Here is a 19,396-nt window from a genome sequence, read left to right on the forward strand (position 1 = left end):
ACAACCATCAGTCTACTTCATGTGAGTATCTGATTGCAACTACTATTATTTAACCTTTTGAATGATATCGCCATTGATACAGAGAATTTCAAAATTTAACAATCTATGTGCAGATAAATTCATCATGATATCTGACTGCCACCGCTATTTACAAGACCTATCCGAATATCTGTGGAGCTGATATTTATTTGACCTTTTCTGCTAGTCTTCTATGGTCCCACAAAAAAATTAAAAAAAAAAATCCAATCTCATGCAGATCTTAACAGGAAAGAAAAATGACATGCTGCAGAATTTGATTCTGTATCCTTCTGCAGCATGCATCACACAAACAAATATTTGCAAGAGATCAAAGTCAGTGTTATTTCCCAACCTTAGGAGAGAATAAGAAATTATGAAGCATCCATGAAAGGAATCATATGATCAATGGGCAAAGAAGAAATTTGATAATGAAACAACAAGTCTCATGCTTCTCAAAGCTCAAGGATAATGGTAAAAAGTAAAAGAGAAAGGAGCGAATGAGAACAGACTTAAGAGATGCTGCCTTTATTCCTTAGCGGCTCAGCCACATTAGAGTAGGACAAAGAAAAGGACTTCCAGTGGCTGTTTTCATACTTGTTTATTTCGGTTCTTTCAAGCATTTCGGCCGGTTCACAACCTTTGCCAAAAGAGTAAGAAGATTCATTCAATGATTGATCCGATATGATCGCACTTCCATCTTCCCATTACTATCACATATCGATAAGAGAATCCAACGTGGATTGATAGAACCCAGTGCCAAATCTGGGCAATAGAAAAGGATGGGAAAAAATAAAAATTCCAAGTCGGTTATTATTATGACAGGAGGTTGGCTCTGAACCATGTTTCTTCCATCAATCAGATATCAAGATCGACAGTTGATGCCCGTCCTGGATGATGCATGCCCATAAAGAATTTGTTCTGAAAACTTTCTCAAGTAGCACCAGCCATCAATCTACCGACATTATTTTGAGGAGTCGCAGTCGCAATCGCAATCGTGGGCACATTCCAGCATGCAATTTTAAGATCACAACATGGAAAACTTCAAAGTAATCCAGAATGAGAACACCAGGGGGAACACAGATTAGAAGAACCCAAAGAACAATTTCCAAGGAAATTATCTAAAATTTTAGATACATATAGGACAGAACCTCAGCATAAGATTGGAACAAATTTCCACCTAATAAATATGAATGATAGAAATCCAATTGATCATCAATAACTTCCTCTTGCTGGATCATTGCCACAATAAAAAAGAAAAAGAAAAAAGAATATACTAATGGTCAAGACAATGGAGAAGATCGAACATTTTATCTTTCTTTTTCTTCTTCTTCTTCTTCTTCTTCTTCTTACTCTGAGGAGACCAAATCTACCTACCATTTATCTACACTTCTAAGAATCCACATCAAGAAAGAAAGAAAAAGAAAAAGTTCAGGTACTAGAAAATGTACGTGTCCACTTTTCCACCTTGCATGATTATTTTAAGCAGTCTCGCAAGATCATCCAAAGTGTCAAAATAATGGTATTAGATTCCATAAATATCTTTCTATATCCCAAAGTATATACTAACAAAAGAACGCATCAAGAGTTGGAGGACATGCTCACTGCTTACCCCACCTTGGAAAGAGTTTGCCTGAGGAATGGGATCTTGTCATCCTCATCTTGGTACGGATCAATCGACTCTATCCTCGGGACCACTTGGGATTAGAGTTTTTTTATTATTATTATTTATTTTTAACCGACCTACTTGATAAAATAATTATCCTTTTGATATATATATTTTCTAAAAGCATTAAAGCTTTGTAAAAGCACGAACAAAAAGTGATTTAAGAAAACGATTTGTGTAGCAATATACCTTACATGATAGTCTCATTTTGTAGATTTAGGTATTTTTTTTTATGGAATATTTTTTTCATGAAATTGTGGAATGTTTTTATTGTCCTGTAGTTGTCCTAAATTAATAAAAGTTCAAGAGAACTTTATAAATCTCTTTCTCCCTGTTAGAATGTAAAATATAAAATTATTATTTTATATAAACTTTGAAATTTATAGAGTAATTAATGGATTAATATAGTATCACAGGCAAACATAATTGTTGTAGAATATAAGATATAAAATTCATTGTGTCTTTAAATACATGGCTTTTTATTTGACAAAAATTGTAGTACTTTATTTATTTATTTATTTTAAAAGTAGAAGAATGTTTGGATGTGGTTCGGATATAACTTTAAACTAACTTAGTGAGCATTAAATTAGTTTAATATCAAAATTTATCCCAAAACTAATTTAGGGTGACCTATTTAAATCTATTCTTTTCTCTCATCTTCTATCTAGTATTTTATATTTATTAACAAAGTCTAATTATTATTTTGCCTTTGAAAAAAATTATTTTAATTAATTATCATCCATCCACTATGAAAAAGTTCTTTTGATCATTTGACAAAATATCACCTAACTTATTAAATTTTCATACCACAACAAGTATAATCATGGCATTACTAAATCAATTTAAGCTATCTTATTTAAATTTAAGAAATGAGCATAGCCAACCGAGTTTTGTTTTTGGTTAATAAGATTTTTTTTTCTGTGAGAAGATTAATAAGACATAGTTAACGCTTTGTATTGGTCATAATTTAACTGTATAATATAGTTAAAAGGTAATATACACGCAAATATGAGGTATACAAGCAAAGAACTAGCTTTTGAGGAGTATATATGCACAACAAAAAGAAGAGGAAAAACTCCTTTAGTTAGTATTTACCATCAAAAACCTTAATTTGCTTGGAATCTTCAATCGTTAAATTCCCAAATTACAAAAATTTACAAAATCCAATTTTTATGTCGAAACTAGTTCACTTGCCTCAGAGCAATGAAAATCTAGCCGACTTACCAAAATTTTGTATAGTTGGAAACTTTGCTGCTCTTGAGAGGTTCATCTTAGAAAAGAATGTCTATATGATGATGATGCCTCATCTGAAAGTAGTAGACAATATCACAACAATTAAAGGGGGAATGACTCAGTAAACAGAGCAAGAGATATATCCAAGTAATGTTAGTATGTTACATCAAATAAGTAAACCAGCTGGGATCTCTGAAAGGGTTACAGATTAGATGAGAGCCATATTCTCTGTTTACATGCAGAAAGCCATAGCTGAGTTAGAGACCATATAAATTATTTAACTGCCGTCAACATATTCATGGGCATTAACCAATCTCCTCAACGACCCTGAAGACATGGACGCGAAGTTCCATTGGACCAACGATCTCGAACGCACAATAATCTCCTTCTTCAAGACGGTTGCCGCGTGCAAAAGCACACCAACCTCCAGATAAACGATCTCTTGTGCTTGGAATGTAGACCACCAACCAAGCCTTGCCGCTCGGGTCTCGAAGAACAATCTTGGTTTTGTCACGAGGAAGGTTCGGGCGTGAAAAACTAGTGGGGAACCTCTGCATTTGATAAAACCAGGCAACAGTTAAATGTGCAGTTCCATAAACATCATTGCTGCGACTTTCTACAGAAAGCAGCTAGCTGGACCATGAATTGTAAGCATGAAAAAAATGCGACTGGTTGGGACTATAAAAACAAGATGCTGAATTATAACTTTAGCAACTGCTCTAGCCAAATACTGTCTTATGCTTTCACTGTGGCAGAGAAAATTGTAAAGAGGAACAAGAACTATAGAACATATATATAGAAGTACAGAATGCACAAGCTTAGTTACCCGACAAGTTCTATCTTAGAATACGAAGTTCAAAACAGAACAATTTAAGCTTATGCATGACTGCAACTAGTTAGCCAACTCTGAAGCAAAAAATAAAACTATAATAGTTAAACTGACAAGTTATATCAAGTTATTAACGCACCAGCATATATGGCTTGGAAACATGCATTGTTGTCATACACATGACAGTAAAAGGGAATGGTGAAGTAAATTTGGAGGCAGCTTCACTTGCTTTTAGCCTTTCTTCATCGGTCACAGGCCGCCTTTTCGAAACATATCCTTTACGTGAGCGAGCAGGTGAACGAACCACACAAGTTGAGAGCTCAACAGCCTCCTGTTTTATTTTGAGAGGAGAGGATATTCGACTTCCTGCGATAATGTCAATGAAATCATAATTTTCATTCTTCACTGAGGGCTAGAGTTACTGAAATACAGTTAAATCAAAAAAAAAATCTTTTAACTCAACTGAGAAACATATGCAAAATTGGATCAGTCATTCTAGAAAGAAAACATCTTCTGTTCCTATACATTAATAATATGTTAAGGAATCTACAGGTATTCACAAGTATTACATCAAAGGTAGTGGTGGGGGAATAATTACTTGAATAATAAACTTTGTTTTGATAAAACAGTAGGCACTTTCTATTAAAAATCTTGTTTCCAATAAAAATGCATGCAGGAGATCTGATACGATGCTTACTTCTAACTTCCAGTAGAACCGAGTTAGAAGAGTCAACTTGTAACTGATTTTCTCTATGACAATTGTTAATAGCAAGTGCTGTCAAATCACTTTCACTTGGTTCAGTCTTAATTACACGGACAACATCAGATGATTGCTTTGGTGGTCTTCCTCGTTTCTTTTTCACTTCACCAATTGTGGATGTTCCATTGCATTTAGGTGAGAAGAAATCTTCCCTTTCACATGCAGTTGTATCAAAAATTAGAACAGTAAAATTCATGTCTCCATCATATCGGAAGACCAGGAATTCATGCTCCTTCAAAGCATGGTCCTTTACAAAGTTTTCCCATCCGGCTGCAAGGAATGTGCCTTTCATATCCTTGACTAGTTCAACTCGCCAATGACGACCACTGGGACCTTTAAGGGTAGCTTGCATGGCTGCCTCTTTTAAGATATGTTTCAAGAAGTTTGGAGGAATTTTCTGCATATGGAAGAGTAATGAGGAAATCATACAGCAAAATTAAACATGTGCTATGTAGCACCAAGTTTCTAGCACTTTTTAGATTAATTTTTCTATCTGAACCTGTCAACTCACTAATTATTTTAAAACTTTGAATTACTAGAAAAGTGATTTTTACATCTTATATTCTATTATGCCCTTTGAGATATTATGACAGGCCCAAGAAATGGACTTAACTAAACGGATGGTTTTATATTTTCAGGCAAAGATGAATATGACAGGTTTTGAATTCATAAACTCCGGCTCTAATAGTTAAATCGCCAATTATTTTAAAAGCTTAAATTGTTAGACAACAATAATTTTTATATTTTATATTCTAACAAAGCCAAATGCCACGAAGCTGGCATCTTGTGGTCAGATCAGTTCATAAATAAAAGTATAACCACCACCGCAGCCACCATAACTAATGACAACAGCAAAAACAACAATACACTGCCGGTTGCAACTATTAAGGTTACCTGTATGAATACTTTTCTTTGATTCAGATCAATATAATATATGGTTCTTTGCCAAAATTAAATGCTATAATGTACTTTTACTACTTCCTTCCATATGCATCAATTCTTTGTCTCTCTCTCAGGGCACCTTCTACTTCAACAAAATAACTCCTTTGTACATAAAAATGAAAAGCTAATTTGAATTTGAGAAGAAACAAAACCAAAAAAAAAAACAGCACAAATATGGATTGATTTCCTTTTTTATAATCTAATATAAATTATTGTGAAAATTACTGAAATGTTACTAATAATCCAGCTTTACTATACAACAAAGGCCAGTACATCCACAAATGCATTCCTCAGCAAGAAAACATCTATCTATGTGCATATCTTATACAATCTCTACTTCGAGAATGCACTTTGAATAAACAAACACTCTAAAGAACGACCATAACATGCACGAAGAAATGTCCCACTAGTGCAAAGATGCATTCCGAAAACGGAAAAGATTGACTTGCCAGGCGCTGCGAGAAGTCTCCCAGGAGCACTTTAAAGAAGTGAGGGTGCCTCGTCGCCGCACACTTCTCGCGATCCTTCTTCTTTGACTTCATCCCAGATGGAAAATTTCCCAAGTTGGAACCGATCAAGAATCTTCGGGTTAGCGCGCGAACCGAGGAGGAGGGAAGCAGAGAGCAGTGGAGGGCGGAGAGATCGAAGTAATAAGTAATGGGTGGGAGAGAAGGGAAAGGAAGAGAGCAAGAAAGCTCGGCTTTTGAGGGCCTTGCTCGCTGTTTGCCGAGTGGTCGCTTCGGCAATAAAATGGAGAGGCTACTGGGCCATCGACGGGTGGATTTAATTAGTTAATGAATTATTTATTTATTTATTTATTTAATGGCGGGAAAGGTAGCATGGATCTCGTTTGGGAGCTAACCGTATCCGTTATTGTAAGAACGCTGAAGCAGATGTCAGGAATGAGAGAGAGGATTTCGTACTGACCAGGTTGTAGGTTATTCACACGACCTAGACATTTTTATATGGCATTCTTCCCAAAAGTCTCGGATAATTGTTTAGTAATTTTTATTAAAATACAGGGTTTGAATTAAAAACAGTGAAACATAGGATATAATCTGGGTGTGAAATGAAAAAGATGTAGCAACAAATTTATAGAAAGTTGAGGGGTGAAATTGCAAAAAGTAAAATAAACACCGACTGCTGGTTTCCTTCCCTTCTTTTATCGCGTTGCGAGCTTTCGAGAGGCAAGCTCTTGTCATTTCTCGTTCGCAGCGGCGAAGACGAGCAATGGAGGAGGAGGACCGCCTTCTCGAAAGCGAGCGGCTTCAAATGGAGCAGATCCGAGAACTTGACATGGAGGAGCTCCAGATCGAAGAGGTCGACGAAGACTTCGAGCCCTCCTCCGATGACGAGAACACCCTCCTCAGGTTCCTATCTCTCCCTTCTTGTGATTTCCCATCCCTCTCCATGATCGCCATCTAGGGTTTTGTTTTGTCCTTTGGTAACGGAATGACCCTTGCGTTCAGAAGTGACATAGATTTTGTTTGATTCGCGCTAGGTCAAGTAGGCGAGAGTCGTATCTGGTCAGCGATGGAAGCTAGTGGGAAAATGATGCGTTTGTTGCGTTATTGTTAGTATAATTTGGATTTGAAAGGGTGAAACTGGATGATTGGTGTGCTTGGTGACACGAGAAGGGAAGAGAAATAGAGAAAAAAAAAGTATTAATTATCCTTACTCCCGGACTTGATTTTAGTTTCTTTTTCCCTATTCTTTATTCTGGTTATAATCTCTCTTGATTTTTGTTTAGGTTGTTATGGATTGGATTTGGTTTGGGATTGTTATAACTTACTTCTAAGTTCTAATGTGGGATTTGCCTGCTGAAGTGACTGGTTTGCACCATCTTATATCATGCGAGTACAATATCTTCTCCTAAGAATCTTGAAGTGTAATTTATTTTGTTGGTTCTTGTTGATGTCTTCGGTACTTAATGCTGCAGCTTCAGATACATCTTTACCCTATGATATCCTCGTCTCCTCAATGTCTATTATGTACATATTTAATCAAAGAAATTGGGGGAGGAGATAAAAAAGGTCATGCATACAAAGTTGGTCCATATTTTATACTTTTTCGTCATTGTTTCTTATGGATTCTTTTCCTCTTAGTAGAAGTGGTCATGGAGATGGAGGCGCTGGTCCATCAGGTGGCTTTACCTTCAATACATGTTTGGCCTCCTTGCATACATATCTTGGTGGTATTATCCTTTCTTTTTTCCTCTTTTTTTTTTTCTTTCGGTGATTATATCTTTACTAGCAGAACACTTTTCATTTACTTCATTCATGTAACAGAGGTTGATGATACCCATGGTAGGCTCTCATTCTTGGATGGTGGTGCAATTTTAAACTTGCCAATGTTCTATCTTGAAGGTATATTTAAAGTGTAGCTATAGACTCCTTGAGGCCAACATTTTTCTTTTCAACCCATTTTTATAATGCATTATCATTTTTTTTTTGGACTGTTACTGTTTTCATTTTTTGAATTTCCCTAGATTAAGACCATACTTTGCTGGTATAATTGTATCATATAAGATTTAATAATTTGGCCACAAAAAATTATCAGGAGTTGTTTTGTTCCCCGAAGCGACTCTACCTCTTAGAGTAATACAACCTAGATTCATAGCGGCCGTGGAAAAAGCTCTGAATCAGGTTGATGCTCCATACACTATAGGTGTGGTATGTTGATCTTCACTTTGACTTCATGCACTTTACTAACTTGTTCTTTTCTATTTAATAAGAACTGATTTCGGAATTGGTTCAGATTCGTGTTTATAGGCATCCAGATGATGGGAGGCTTTCTTTTGCTTCAGTTGGAACAACTGCAGAGGTGTGGCTTCCTTTAAGATGCAAGTTCATCCATGCCACTAACATTTGATATATTTACAATTGACCAATATGTAGGAAAGCTGGTTGCTTTAATCTTAGTTCATATGATTTTTTTGTATAATTTGGAAATTTGTGATGTATCATTGTGATTACTTCATTCCCACCAACACGTTCTGTGACTGATGCCTTTTGAGAGTTCTTATTCATCTTACTATACTTGTTTTTTAATCTTCATCTTTTGTATATTCTTTTGGCTGCTATGCTTGGTATATTGCTGGACACTAATCTTATTAGTCAAGGGACTAGCAACTTAGAATGTAGTGGAAGAAGTTTAATGATCATCACTATTTGTTATTCTAATGTTGTTGGAGAAACAAACAAATTCATGTTAGTACTTAATATCTGCTCTTGGGCATCAGCCAGACAGGTCCCGCTGATGTCTCCAATTTTCTGTTCTAGATACGTCAATATCGACGGCTGGAAGATGGTTCAGTAAATGTGGTTACTCGAGGTCAGCAGCGCTTTCGTTTGAGACGCCGTTGGATAGATGTTGAAGGAGCGGTGAGCCTGGTGTTCTGTTTGATTTTAAATCAGTTTGGTCTTTCAAAGAGCATTGAACGAGATAATATGTCTTCTTTTCTTCTTTTAACAGCCATGTGGTGAAGTCCAAATTGTTCAGGAGGATACTCCTCTGAGAACCCCAAAGGATGCTTTTGGACAGCTGGCGGCAGTTAATAACTTTCAGAAATGTAGTTTTCCACCTGCTGTTAGTTCAGGTGCTTCTCCTGCTAAACATCATGGATGTGCAGATGTAGATAATGATTGGGAATCTATATCATCTATTAGTGATCATTCAGCAGCAGACACAAGAATTTGTGATTGGGGTTCTGCTTCCAGTGATTCCCCAGATACGTATGAGATGCTTAATGAGTACTCAAGTGGTGATGAAGAGTTAAGACATGGGCGGCTTCGGAGACAGAAAAAACGTTGTTCAAAAAAGCTCCATGGATCAAGTCAATTTTATAAGCATGATAAAATGAATGAGGAAGATAAGCTTGGGTGGGACTCTATTGAGGAGTATCCACTGGGGAAAAAAATAGGTGCAAATGAGAAAAGGAAAAGGCATTGGGCAGCCAGTGATTCAAAACAGGCATTCCAGGCTCCAATGTCTTTTTGGCCTCGGTGGGTTTACCAAATGTATGACTCATATTCACTTGCTCAAACGGCTGCAGGTACGGATATCATTTTCCATGTTTTGGCATAGCACGACTTGTTTCATTTGAACTCAACATACAAAGTTCTGATGAGATTTCCATATGACTTGTTTGTTCTTATGGGAATACTGCTTTTATGTGCTAAAGAAGATCTTGCTTTTCGATTTAGACAGCAGAGTTGTTTCAATATTTCCAGGTCTTACACTTGAGGGTGTCTTTTACCTGGTGGTGCTTGTTTGAAGCACTGAATCTGATCTTCAGTGATAGGTTGAGGCTGCATAATCTATCCCTACTCAGTCCTCATGGCTTTAAACTCGTGCACTTAATGCCCTTTTGTAGTCCTTCACTTGAGTATTCTAGTATATAGTTCTCATCTTTTTTGGCAGATCACTGTAAACATTTATATATCTGGCATCTTAGAGCCTGATAGCAGTTTCAGATGGTCTGATCTCTGGACTCTGGACCATTCTTTTGGCTATCTAGATTTTGAGATTGGTTAATGAGCTTTTAAAAGCAAGTGTATCAGTGATCTTGAGAGCTCAATGATCAGGTACTTCTATGTTATTCTCTTTGTCATCTCTTGATAGGGTCATCTTGACTCAAGAATAGTTGTGTAAATTCTATATGTACTTCAAAGGCAGTATCTTGAAACTTGAAAATAATATAATTTGGTTGCTATGCATTATGTATTGTATGTTTGCATTTGCAATATTACTGATAACTCTTGAGTATGCATGGCATATAGATTCTAAATAATACTCTATAAACAATGTCAGTAATCTCATGTTGTTGCTGCAGATCTATGGAGGCAAATAATCATAAACCCAAGCATGGATGACTATGTAAAAAAACCAGGTCTCTTGTCTTTCTATATTGGAAGCAAACTACCTATGTCAGAATCAACAAGGCAGGAGCTGCTAGAAATCGATGGAATTTCATATCGATTGCGGAGGGAGATCCAGTTACTCAGGGACTTTAATCTCTTACGCTGTAAAAACTGTCTGGTAATCTTACAACCTTTAAAGTTAGTTTTGCTTTGCTAGATGACATCAAAATATTTTCATTTGGTGGTGACTTTGATCATGATTTTGTTTGTTATAGACCCTTATTGCAAAGCGCAGTGACATGGTGGTGATGTCTAGTGATGGACCTCTTAATGCTTACGTGAACCCAGGTGGTTATGTCCACGAGGTTATAACTGTTCACAATGCAACGGGGCTGGCACTTCTTGGTACTCCTGTTAAAGAGCATAGCTGGTTTCCTGGGTATGAAATCAGCTTATGAATTACTAGTTTCTTGTTAAGTTTGATCATCAAGAAGTTCACATATGAATATTTAATATTGTCATGAAAGCTGTTCTCTATGATTTTCAAGGATTTCATTGATGATATTTTGTTTCTTTTGCTTTCTAAGAATGATAAGTTGCAACTAATTACCAAATATATGATCTTATAACAGAGCTGCTCTGTTATATCGGTTTAAGCTGTAACACTTCTTGTTTGCAGTTATGCATGGACAGTCACAAACTGCGCCATATGCGAGAGCAACATGGGCTGGTTATTTACGGCCACCAGGAAGAATTTACTACCCAAGTCCTTTTGGGGGATCCGCAGCTCCCAGGTTGCAGATGATACACAATCTCGAGCAAGATGAGGAATATGATAGCAAAATAGAAGTCCAATTCAGTAGTCCTTAAATCTTAAACGTGGGTGATCGATGCTTGTATGTGACAGCTAACTAGCTAAGCCTTTTTCTTGGAGTGCATCTTTGTTATGGTTCATCTTCTACTTCTATAGTAAAGCCGCTTGTAACGGAAGAATAATGTAATGTGTATTATAATGGTACTAGTACCTGTCAGCACGGATAATCCAACCGTTGGTATACCGAGTTGACTTAAAATCTTGAAAGAAAATTGTGACTATTTTGTGTACCCTATCGGGGTTGAAGCTCGTCTCATACACTCAAAGAGTAATAGTGCAGCATAATACTATCCTTCGCTCGTGTACTTCCATAATGCAGGCCAATATATTATTTAATCAAGACATAGTATCTTTAGCTTAGAATTGATTCCAATAATACGGTGAATGAATTGTACTCGTACTCTTCTCTGGGTCGTGGCCTTTTGCGATCCCTTTTTGCGTCTCTGATCTTTTTTTTTTAAAAAAAAGAATAATTTTTTAGCCTACAGGCTATCCTCACTAGACTCAAATCATCAAATGGGCTCCAAATTTTATAATAATATGTCAATTGGAGGGAACAGTTCAATGGCCAAGTTTCTGTTTTAGTATATGATCCGGTCCACGAACGAGCAACCTCTAATCCAGTGTCTATAGCCGGACACGACAGCTGCAGCATTCCATAAACGGAGAGGGCTTTCAACAAATGACGAGTAGTCGAGTACAAGTAATAGAAGCACGTACCTCTCAATTTATTCAACATAATGGCCTTGTTACTAGTATCTATTTTACACACAGTACTCCCAGATTCATCTGGAGAGGCTAAAAGTAACAGAAACAACAAGTACAGATGCATAACTGCATTATTGCAACATACAAAACGTAGTGGTAACTGTACTTCTTTTACAAGATCGGAAATAACCTTAATTTATCTGTAAGAACGGTAGAGAGGGGTGTACATGCAGCTCTCTGCGTATTTCACCAGGTTCTGTGGGCGAGGGAGTCGACTTGCCAGACCTGTACATGTATAAGATGCATGAAAAATAAGATGCCGATGCAGAAGACGAAGTAGAAATACGTTTGAAGAAATCCAAATTTAAGCAGAAGAGGAATACGAACCAAGCTCATATGCTTTAGCAGCTACATTAGCAGCAATTTCGGCAGATATCCTTCTGATATTGGAGAAGGGTGGGTAGATCAGCCCTTTCTCAAAGTTCTCCTGTGTAACCTGTTGTGCCAGAGCTTCCGCTGTTCCATTGGAAGAGGTTAAGAATAAGGTAATTGGAATAGTTTTACAAATGTCTAGCTGGTAGATTTTATACAAGAGGGAACAAGTATATGTATTCTGTAATAAGGATTGAAGCCTTAAACCCTCTCATCCTAGAAACAATGCTGAAGCATTTAATTCTGAATCAAAATACCATACAACACTGAAATTGGTGTTAGTTTCTGTAAAAAAATTTACTTACAGGCAGCAAGAAGCATTTCATCATGTACACGTATTGCTCCTGAGATGACCAAACCAAGACCAAATCCTGGGAAAATGTATGCATTGTTTGACTGGCAGCATGTCAAGAAATAATAACATTAGTGCAAATTTATTCTTTGAATTTCTCCTCAAGAGAAAGAGACAAAGGGAGAGCAACATTCAAACCTGGCCAGGCACAAAGATTTTTCCATTATATTCAACTGGATCAAATGGACTTCCACTAGCAAATATTGCTTGACCCTGTAAATAATGATTTAGTGCCAAAAGGGGAAGGTAAAACCTACTTCTTACCAAATCTCCGAGTCAAGAATAGTCTACAACTATATAGAAAAAATAGGAATGAAGAGAAAGGTTAATCATACCTTACTCCATGTATATGCTTGCTCAGCAGTACATTCAGATTGTGAGGTTGGGTTTGACAGAGCAAGAATGATGGGCTTCTGCATTTGAGAAAAGGAGAATTGTTATCACTCAAATTTGTCTGTTGCTGCAAATCTTTCAACAAACTACAAGCCCAACTAGTCAAATGAAGACACAGATGAATAAATAAGTTCTAAGAAATGGAGTTACCTCATTAAAGGAAGACATGGCTTCAACTACCTCTTTTGTGAAAGTTTGACCGACACCAGATGATCCGATCAACACAGTAGGTTTGATAGCCTAAAGAAAGAGAAAAGAAAGTAGTTTATGATGCGCATAGCTGTTAAGAGAAAGTAATAGGGGGCATTGCCGCTGTCTAAAATTTCAGGCCTGCATTATGTGGCAACTGACAAGACTGATTACTTAGTTCATCGGTGTACATATTGCAAGCAACAAAGGACGATCTATTAATGCGGACTAGATTTACAATAATAAATACAATGAAAAGATCACCCTAATTTCTAATGTGTTATATTGTTCCAATGACCTAAAAACATATACCAGCATTCAGGATTAGCAAGTTGAGGAGCACAAGCTCCTATATATAGCATCCTCAGCACAAGCCCAGGGCTGATGACCTTTTATTTTTGCCCATGCTGATGGTATAATATTGAGCTGAACTATAGATATCTATATGCAGATACTAATGTTAGTACTCCTAAGTTGAGTATAAGAAGCATTTCATATATTCCCATTAAAAATCAGACAGAACAAAATTATGCAATTTCTCTATTTAAGTTTGGTATGATGTTTCACCTTGACAGCATCTAAGAGGTTCTTGACAGGTTCATGCTCATGCGCCCAAGGTTTCTTGAACTTCTGGAGAGATTCCTTGCGTGACCTCACAATCAATCCCTACAATGCATTAAATTTATCCTTATTTAACTTAAAAATGATCAAAGAAGAAATTATTCTTAGCTTTAGAGAGGGGAAAAACTGTTCGCAAATTATTAACCTTAGAGTCCACAAGCCAAATCTTCTTCCGAGTCTCTTCCAGCGGAGCCTTTACCTGTAACAGGCAATCAATCATTTATTTTTAACAGATAAATCTTGGTCAAAGTATAATCATTCTAAAAACTCTTGGAGATTATAAAAAAAAAACTGAATTACCTGCTTTGACATTTCAAGAGCTATGAGTTCAGCAATACCTGTCCCAGCCTGCAACCACAAAAGAGCATGCATTTGCATTGAACTTATGATAGGTAAAAGGAAATGGCAAAAAATAGAGGAGAAAAATCGTTGGCCTCAACAAGAAATGAGAACTACAGAACTATTAACAGAGAAACATATACTACTGTCCAATAATCTGACATGAAATTTCCTGTTGCCTTAACAGCAAACCACTTCAATTTTTCATGTATATGAAGGTATAAACGCTACATTAATCAATCAGAAAAGCTACTAAAAGATCCTAATTGAAATTCCACCATCATATTGGTCTAAGTATGAATGCTGGAACACAGAGTTTAATACTCATATATGGTTACATATAATATCAAGTGCCCTTCCCTCTGGAAGGCAGTGCAAAATACTCCAAGACATTGAACACCTGAAGGAATAAGATTCCTGACAGGGTGGGTATGATGGTCTTCAAAATATTGCTGTGGCTGATAATGAAATAGGGGAAATCTAAAATAGAGATGCAATAAAAGTTAAGAGTACGCTATAGGTGCTAATGGGAGGAATACAGTAAAGTGAGAGAGAGAGAGAGAGACCTCTCCAGCACCAAGGAACAAGAAAGTGTGCTCTGCTAAAGATCCACCAACTAACTTCAATGCTGCAACAAGCCCTGAAAGAACCACAGCGGCTGTTCCCTGCAATTCAAATAGTATAAAGAAAAGATCTGCAGATAGCTGTGAGGTGCACGACAAAGATCCTACTATGCTACCTGAATATCATCATTGAATACAAGATGGGTCGTGCCATACTTTGCAAGAAGGTCAAAGGCATTGTGGTTGGCGAAATCTTCAAACTGAAATTTGAAAAGAAACAAAAATTTCTTAAGTGAAATGATGAAAGGTGTCCAACAATAGAAAAGCAAATAAAACTCTAATAACTAATCATCAAATTAAAAAGATCTGATATCTTGCAAACATATCTGCACCTGAATGAGAACCTTTTCCCCATAATTTTGCTTAACAGCAGTCATGAATTCATGAAGAAATTCACTATATTCCTGATTAATTAGATATGAGAATATACGATCAGTATTTCAAGCAACATAATTTGCATAGTAGCAGGTAGTGTGAAATCGACATGTAACCTGGCCAGTGGCCCTTCTTTGCCTTAATCCAATGTAGAATTCATCCTTCAGCAACTCCTCATTGTTTGTCCCGACATCAATTGTGATTGGCAAGCACTGAAGAATATAAGTTAACTACTAAGCTACTCCGGAAAGCAAAAGAAATCTGAATACATGATCACAGCAGATGGAGTATAAAATTCTTACAGAAGATGGACGAACACCTCCAAGAGCAGTGTAAAGTGCAAGCTTGCCTACAGGGATTCCCATTCCCTAGAAAAAATTTATCCAACAATTTCCCAGCCAGATTAGCAACCAATACAAATTCATAGAGTAAATTTATCATGTCATATTCTCAAAGAACGTTCAAAACTTACCTGGCAGCCAAGATCTCCAAGCCCCAAAATACGCTCACCATCAGTGACAACAATAACCTGAATGCTCCTCTCAGGCCAGTTCTTAAGCACCTCCAGGATCTTCCCCCTAAAATTCATCAAGCTTCTAAGTTGAAAAGAAAAGGAGACAGATATCTATAAAGGCAACACAAGAAATGACACTTACTTCTCCTTGAGACTGATATAAAGACCCTGCGGACGCCTGAAGATGGATCCATACTTTTGGCAAGCCTCACCGACAGTTGGCGTATAAACAATCGGAAGGAGCTCCTCAACATTATCGATAAGAAGCTTGTAGAATAACCTCTCATTTCTTTCCTGATAAATAGATCATGAATAACAAAAGGGTTAGTTGTCCACACATCTTAATCCAACATACCCAAAAATAGAAGCACTAAACCATATTGACTTTAACTTGCAGAACTACTTACTTGAAGGTCCATCATGGCCATGTAACGTTGCAGGGGAACTTGATATTGGCGAATACTGTGCATAAGCTTCTTCTCCTGAAGAGTGGACAATTATTAGAATTACTGAGCATAAATGAGCTAAAATATCTTCCAAGGAGGAAGAAAGGGAAAACCTGAAGCTCTTGAGAAATGATAGCTGGAGGTAGCAGGCCTCGTAAATAGTGAGCATCTCTCTCTTTCTCCGTGAAGGCGAGCCCTTTGTTGTGGTGTGGATCCCTCAATAATGTGTAACCGCTGAGGGGATGAAATAATCACATATAGATCAGATAATAAGCAAAATATATTAGCACGAGCTTGTCAAAAACCAAACAAAAAGTTTGATCGATCCAAATGTACCCAACTCTCACTCTGGCTGAAATCTGCGCTATAGTTTAATTTGCTGAAAATTTTGCGAGGATAATGGAAAAACTAGATAACATAAATGATAAAACAAGACCTTTTACTGATTATATTAAACAGGAAACATACAGTGATTAGCTTCTCACTACACTAAGAAGATGGAAAAGCGAAAAATTAGTCCACCAAAAATTGCAACATCAAGATCCAGCGAAAACAATCACATGCAAGTTAAAGGATACAAGAATCAGCACTTTCATCGATCACCTCAAGATTTCCACTAAAGAGGCTTAAAAAAAGAGTCAATAACACACTAAGATCCAGCGAAACTGATCACGAGCAAAGGAAACTATCCTACTATGATCGTATTCGTCCAAGAAGCGACGTAGCTTAAGGGAATTTGGCCATCAAACCTTGCAACGGAGACGGTCCACGGGGTGACGAGCTGCTCCTCCGTGGCACGATCCTCACCGTACACGTCCTCGACGCCGCCCCCGATCATGCTCTTGGGCTCGAGCACCGAAGGCCCATGTCCTCTGACCTCCTTCATGATGCTCTCCATCGCTATCCTCCTCGCTCTTCTCTTCGCACTTCTAGAGAGGGAAACCGATCGCAAGCACTGGCGCCGCTTACAATTTCTGAAGAGGAAAATATATGGACGAATATCCCGTATTCGTGGCAATTTTGGTCAAAGTGGCCGTCGAATGAGGAAATCAGTATGTGTAAACTTGGAACAGCCGTGTATTTCTGAGCAGCTGCTCCTTTGCTTGAGCAAGATCATGCCGCGTGGAGTGAACCTTCCTGAAAACGAAGCGGACCTTGTGCAGCCACAGCCAAGACCCAAGACCGGAAGAATTTTCCTACATCTTTGGTTAGCAGTCCTTGATTGGCTACCAAATCTTCAGAAGAAGTTGGAAATTTTCTTTTCAGCCCTTCAATTTTCTTCAATTTTCTTCTATTTTCGTTTGGGCCCTTTGCTTTGCTAGACCCCTCACTTTCTCAATTATTATCTGGAAGACAACTTCCAATACATAAATTATATTAGCTAGAGGCCACGGTAGCTCGGGTATCGGATTCTCGTCGGCTTAAATATAAAGAGAGTTATCAAAATCATCTATTATTATTATTATTATCCAACTATATGAATATTTATCAATTAAATCTTGTATTTTTCTTTGTTATTAGTTTTTTTTTCTACCCTCAGTAGCCGTATAAATGAGTCAAAATAACATTAATATCTTTGAGTAAATTTTTTATAGTTAAGATAAAAATAAAAGGGAAACCAAAATTTAAAAATAAAATAGGAGGTAGTTTAAGTATTTTAAATATTTGTTTAAAAGTAACGGAACATTCTTCGTCGACTACTAGGTACTTTTAGGTTAACATTAACTCAATGTTTCATTCGACTGGACGAAATTCTTACAACTCTGGCTGCAGCCAATCCCTCGCCTCTTTTGGGATAAGATTAGTATCAGTTGTACCTCCGGAAGGAAGGACGAAAGTTTCAACCTCTTGCTTATGACAAAGGAGGTCATGAGTTCAATTCTAACCCTAAAAAGTATTATGGATAAATTATTTGGTGATTGATTTTTTAGTGACTTGACTCGATTCGGTTGATGGTTCGACAGTGCAGTTAGCTTAGAAGAAGAGTTTGGCAACGTAATAGCTTAGAGGAAGTCTCGACGACGTTTAGTTCGAAGTAATTGTTCGGCTACGTATATGACTTGAAGTCTATACTAGACAGCTAAAAATTCGATGGCTCGGTAGAATTTAAAGTGTCTTTATATTTAAGGAGGATTTATACTTTGTCCAATTTATATCTAAGTCTTTGGGCTTATAAAGAAAATGGACGAAAGTGGCTGATTGGAGTCGTGTCACTCTTCGTGTGACCGCGCGACAAAATGGTCGTCGTCTCAGTTGACGCACGTGTCAGGGAGGAAACCGGTGATGTTGTTAGCAGCCGCCGCGACTGCACGAATTTGGTGCAGCGAGAACCATCGCAGCCATTCAAAGGGTGCCAAATACCCCCCCATGAGATATTCGCTTGTCAAGCTCGGAGCGACCAAAGATGGGTGGATGATTTTGCAATTGAGGGCAATAATTGCGGCAAAGAAATGTGGACGTAAAGTACTAATAAACAATTGGAAGGCCAAATTCAAAATTTTCTAACAGGCCTGCTAACATTGGATTGACCATTCCTCGATGTGAACTATCAAAAATATCCGGACGTTTTTTTTCCAGAGGAATAGTCAGTAGGCAGATTATTTTATTAATTCTAATCATGATTTATAAGGTTGATACACATGTAAAATGAGAGATATTTTTAAGAGCTTCTCTATAATCACTGTAACAGTCGGCAGTCTCTATGCTCGATTCCAAGCAACAATTTTCAGCAAAAGTTATCGACCTGAAATAGTGGCTTTTTATGCTTGTCCAAATTGACTCTGAGTTGCTGGTAAATGCCTTGAACAGGAAGCACCCATCTCTGTGGACAATCTCATCCATTGTTCAAGATTGCAAATAACTTTTATTTTTTATCTCCATATATATTTATAAAATATATACATAGAAAGCTAATAAAGTAGCAGACTAGCTAGCTATTTTAGCTGGATATGATGATTTTAGGTGTGCCAAGCAAGGAGCCAGTAATCTAATATAAATTTTTTACTTATTAATTAAAAGAAAAAAATTATTAAACTTTAAATACATATAAGGTTTGAAAGAGAAACCCAATCACCCAACAAAGGAGAGGTATGAAAAAAAAGAGAGAGAAAATTGAAAGGAGGAGGAGCGTAGGAAGGGAAGGGAAGGAATAAGAAGGCGGATATCAACGAAGAGAAGAGAAAGAGGTGATGGGGATCAACGAGAGGGAGATCTAATAAAAGTA

General features: G+C 37.2%; 3 protein-coding genes across 6 annotated transcripts; 1 reads left to right on the forward strand and 2 right to left on the reverse strand.

Moving 5' to 3' along the window:
• Positions 1 to 3,028: 3,028 nt before the first annotated feature.
• On the reverse strand, positions 3,029 to 6,170 carry LOC140797929 (B3 domain-containing protein Os01g0723500-like). The gene is made up of 4 exons (XM_073151635.1): positions 5,895 to 6,170; positions 4,441 to 4,900; positions 3,883 to 4,109; positions 3,029 to 3,465 (listed from the first exon to the last, which is right to left on the reverse strand). The coding sequence occupies exons 1-4, from the start codon at positions 5,985 to 5,987 to the stop codon at positions 3,220 to 3,222; spliced, it is 1,026 nt and encodes a 341-aa protein (XP_073007736.1). The 5' UTR covers positions 5,988 to 6,170; the 3' UTR covers positions 3,029 to 3,219.
• Positions 6,171 to 6,612: 442 nt separating this feature from the next.
• Positions 6,613 to 11,393, forward strand: LOC140797807 (uncharacterized). 4 transcript variants are annotated; one of them, XM_073151474.1, is made up of 11 exons: positions 6,966 to 7,106; positions 7,196 to 7,302; positions 7,554 to 7,639; positions 7,734 to 7,811; positions 8,005 to 8,117; positions 8,203 to 8,268; positions 8,727 to 8,828; positions 8,920 to 9,499; positions 10,280 to 10,485; positions 10,583 to 10,746; positions 10,987 to 11,393. In XM_073151474.1, exons 2-11 carry the CDS (start codon positions 7,250 to 7,252, stop codon positions 11,132 to 11,134), a joined length of 1,596 nt encoding a protein of 531 aa, XP_073007575.1. In that variant the 5' UTR covers positions 6,966 to 7,106; positions 7,196 to 7,249; the 3' UTR covers positions 11,135 to 11,393. The 4 variants fall into 4 exon arrangements, with proteins under 4 accessions (XP_073007573.1, XP_073007574.1, XP_073007575.1 ...); XM_073151472.1 differs by lacking the exons at positions 6,966 to 7,106; positions 7,196 to 7,302 and adding an exon at positions 6,613 to 6,815 and having other exon boundaries at positions 7,551 to 7,639; XM_073151473.1 differs by lacking the exons at positions 6,966 to 7,106; positions 7,196 to 7,302 and adding an exon at positions 6,613 to 6,815.
• A 492-nt stretch (positions 11,394 to 11,885) lies between these two features.
• LOC140797392 (NADP-dependent malic enzyme) lies at positions 11,886 to 17,510 on the reverse strand. Its single transcript, XM_073150792.1, has 19 exons — positions 16,923 to 17,510; positions 16,287 to 16,407; positions 16,135 to 16,209; positions 15,870 to 16,021; positions 15,686 to 15,791; positions 15,516 to 15,581; positions 15,330 to 15,425; positions 15,171 to 15,242; positions 14,955 to 15,038; positions 14,782 to 14,880; positions 14,177 to 14,224; positions 14,022 to 14,075; positions 13,823 to 13,921; positions 13,217 to 13,306; positions 13,009 to 13,086; positions 12,812 to 12,886; positions 12,627 to 12,717; positions 12,277 to 12,405; positions 11,886 to 12,174 (listed from the first exon to the last, which is right to left on the reverse strand). Exons 1-19 carry the CDS (start codon positions 17,069 to 17,071, stop codon positions 12,086 to 12,088), a joined length of 1,773 nt encoding a protein of 590 aa, XP_073006893.1. The 5' UTR covers positions 17,072 to 17,510; the 3' UTR covers positions 11,886 to 12,085.
• Between the last annotated feature and the right edge of the window lie 1,886 nt (positions 17,511 to 19,396).

The sequence above is a fragment of the Typha latifolia genome, chromosome 11 (genome assembly GCF_019914945.1).
Source record: "Typha latifolia isolate L0001 chromosome 11, TyphaL0001v2, whole genome shotgun sequence".
NCBI lineage: Eukaryota > Viridiplantae > Streptophyta > Magnoliopsida > Poales > Typhaceae > Typha > Typha latifolia.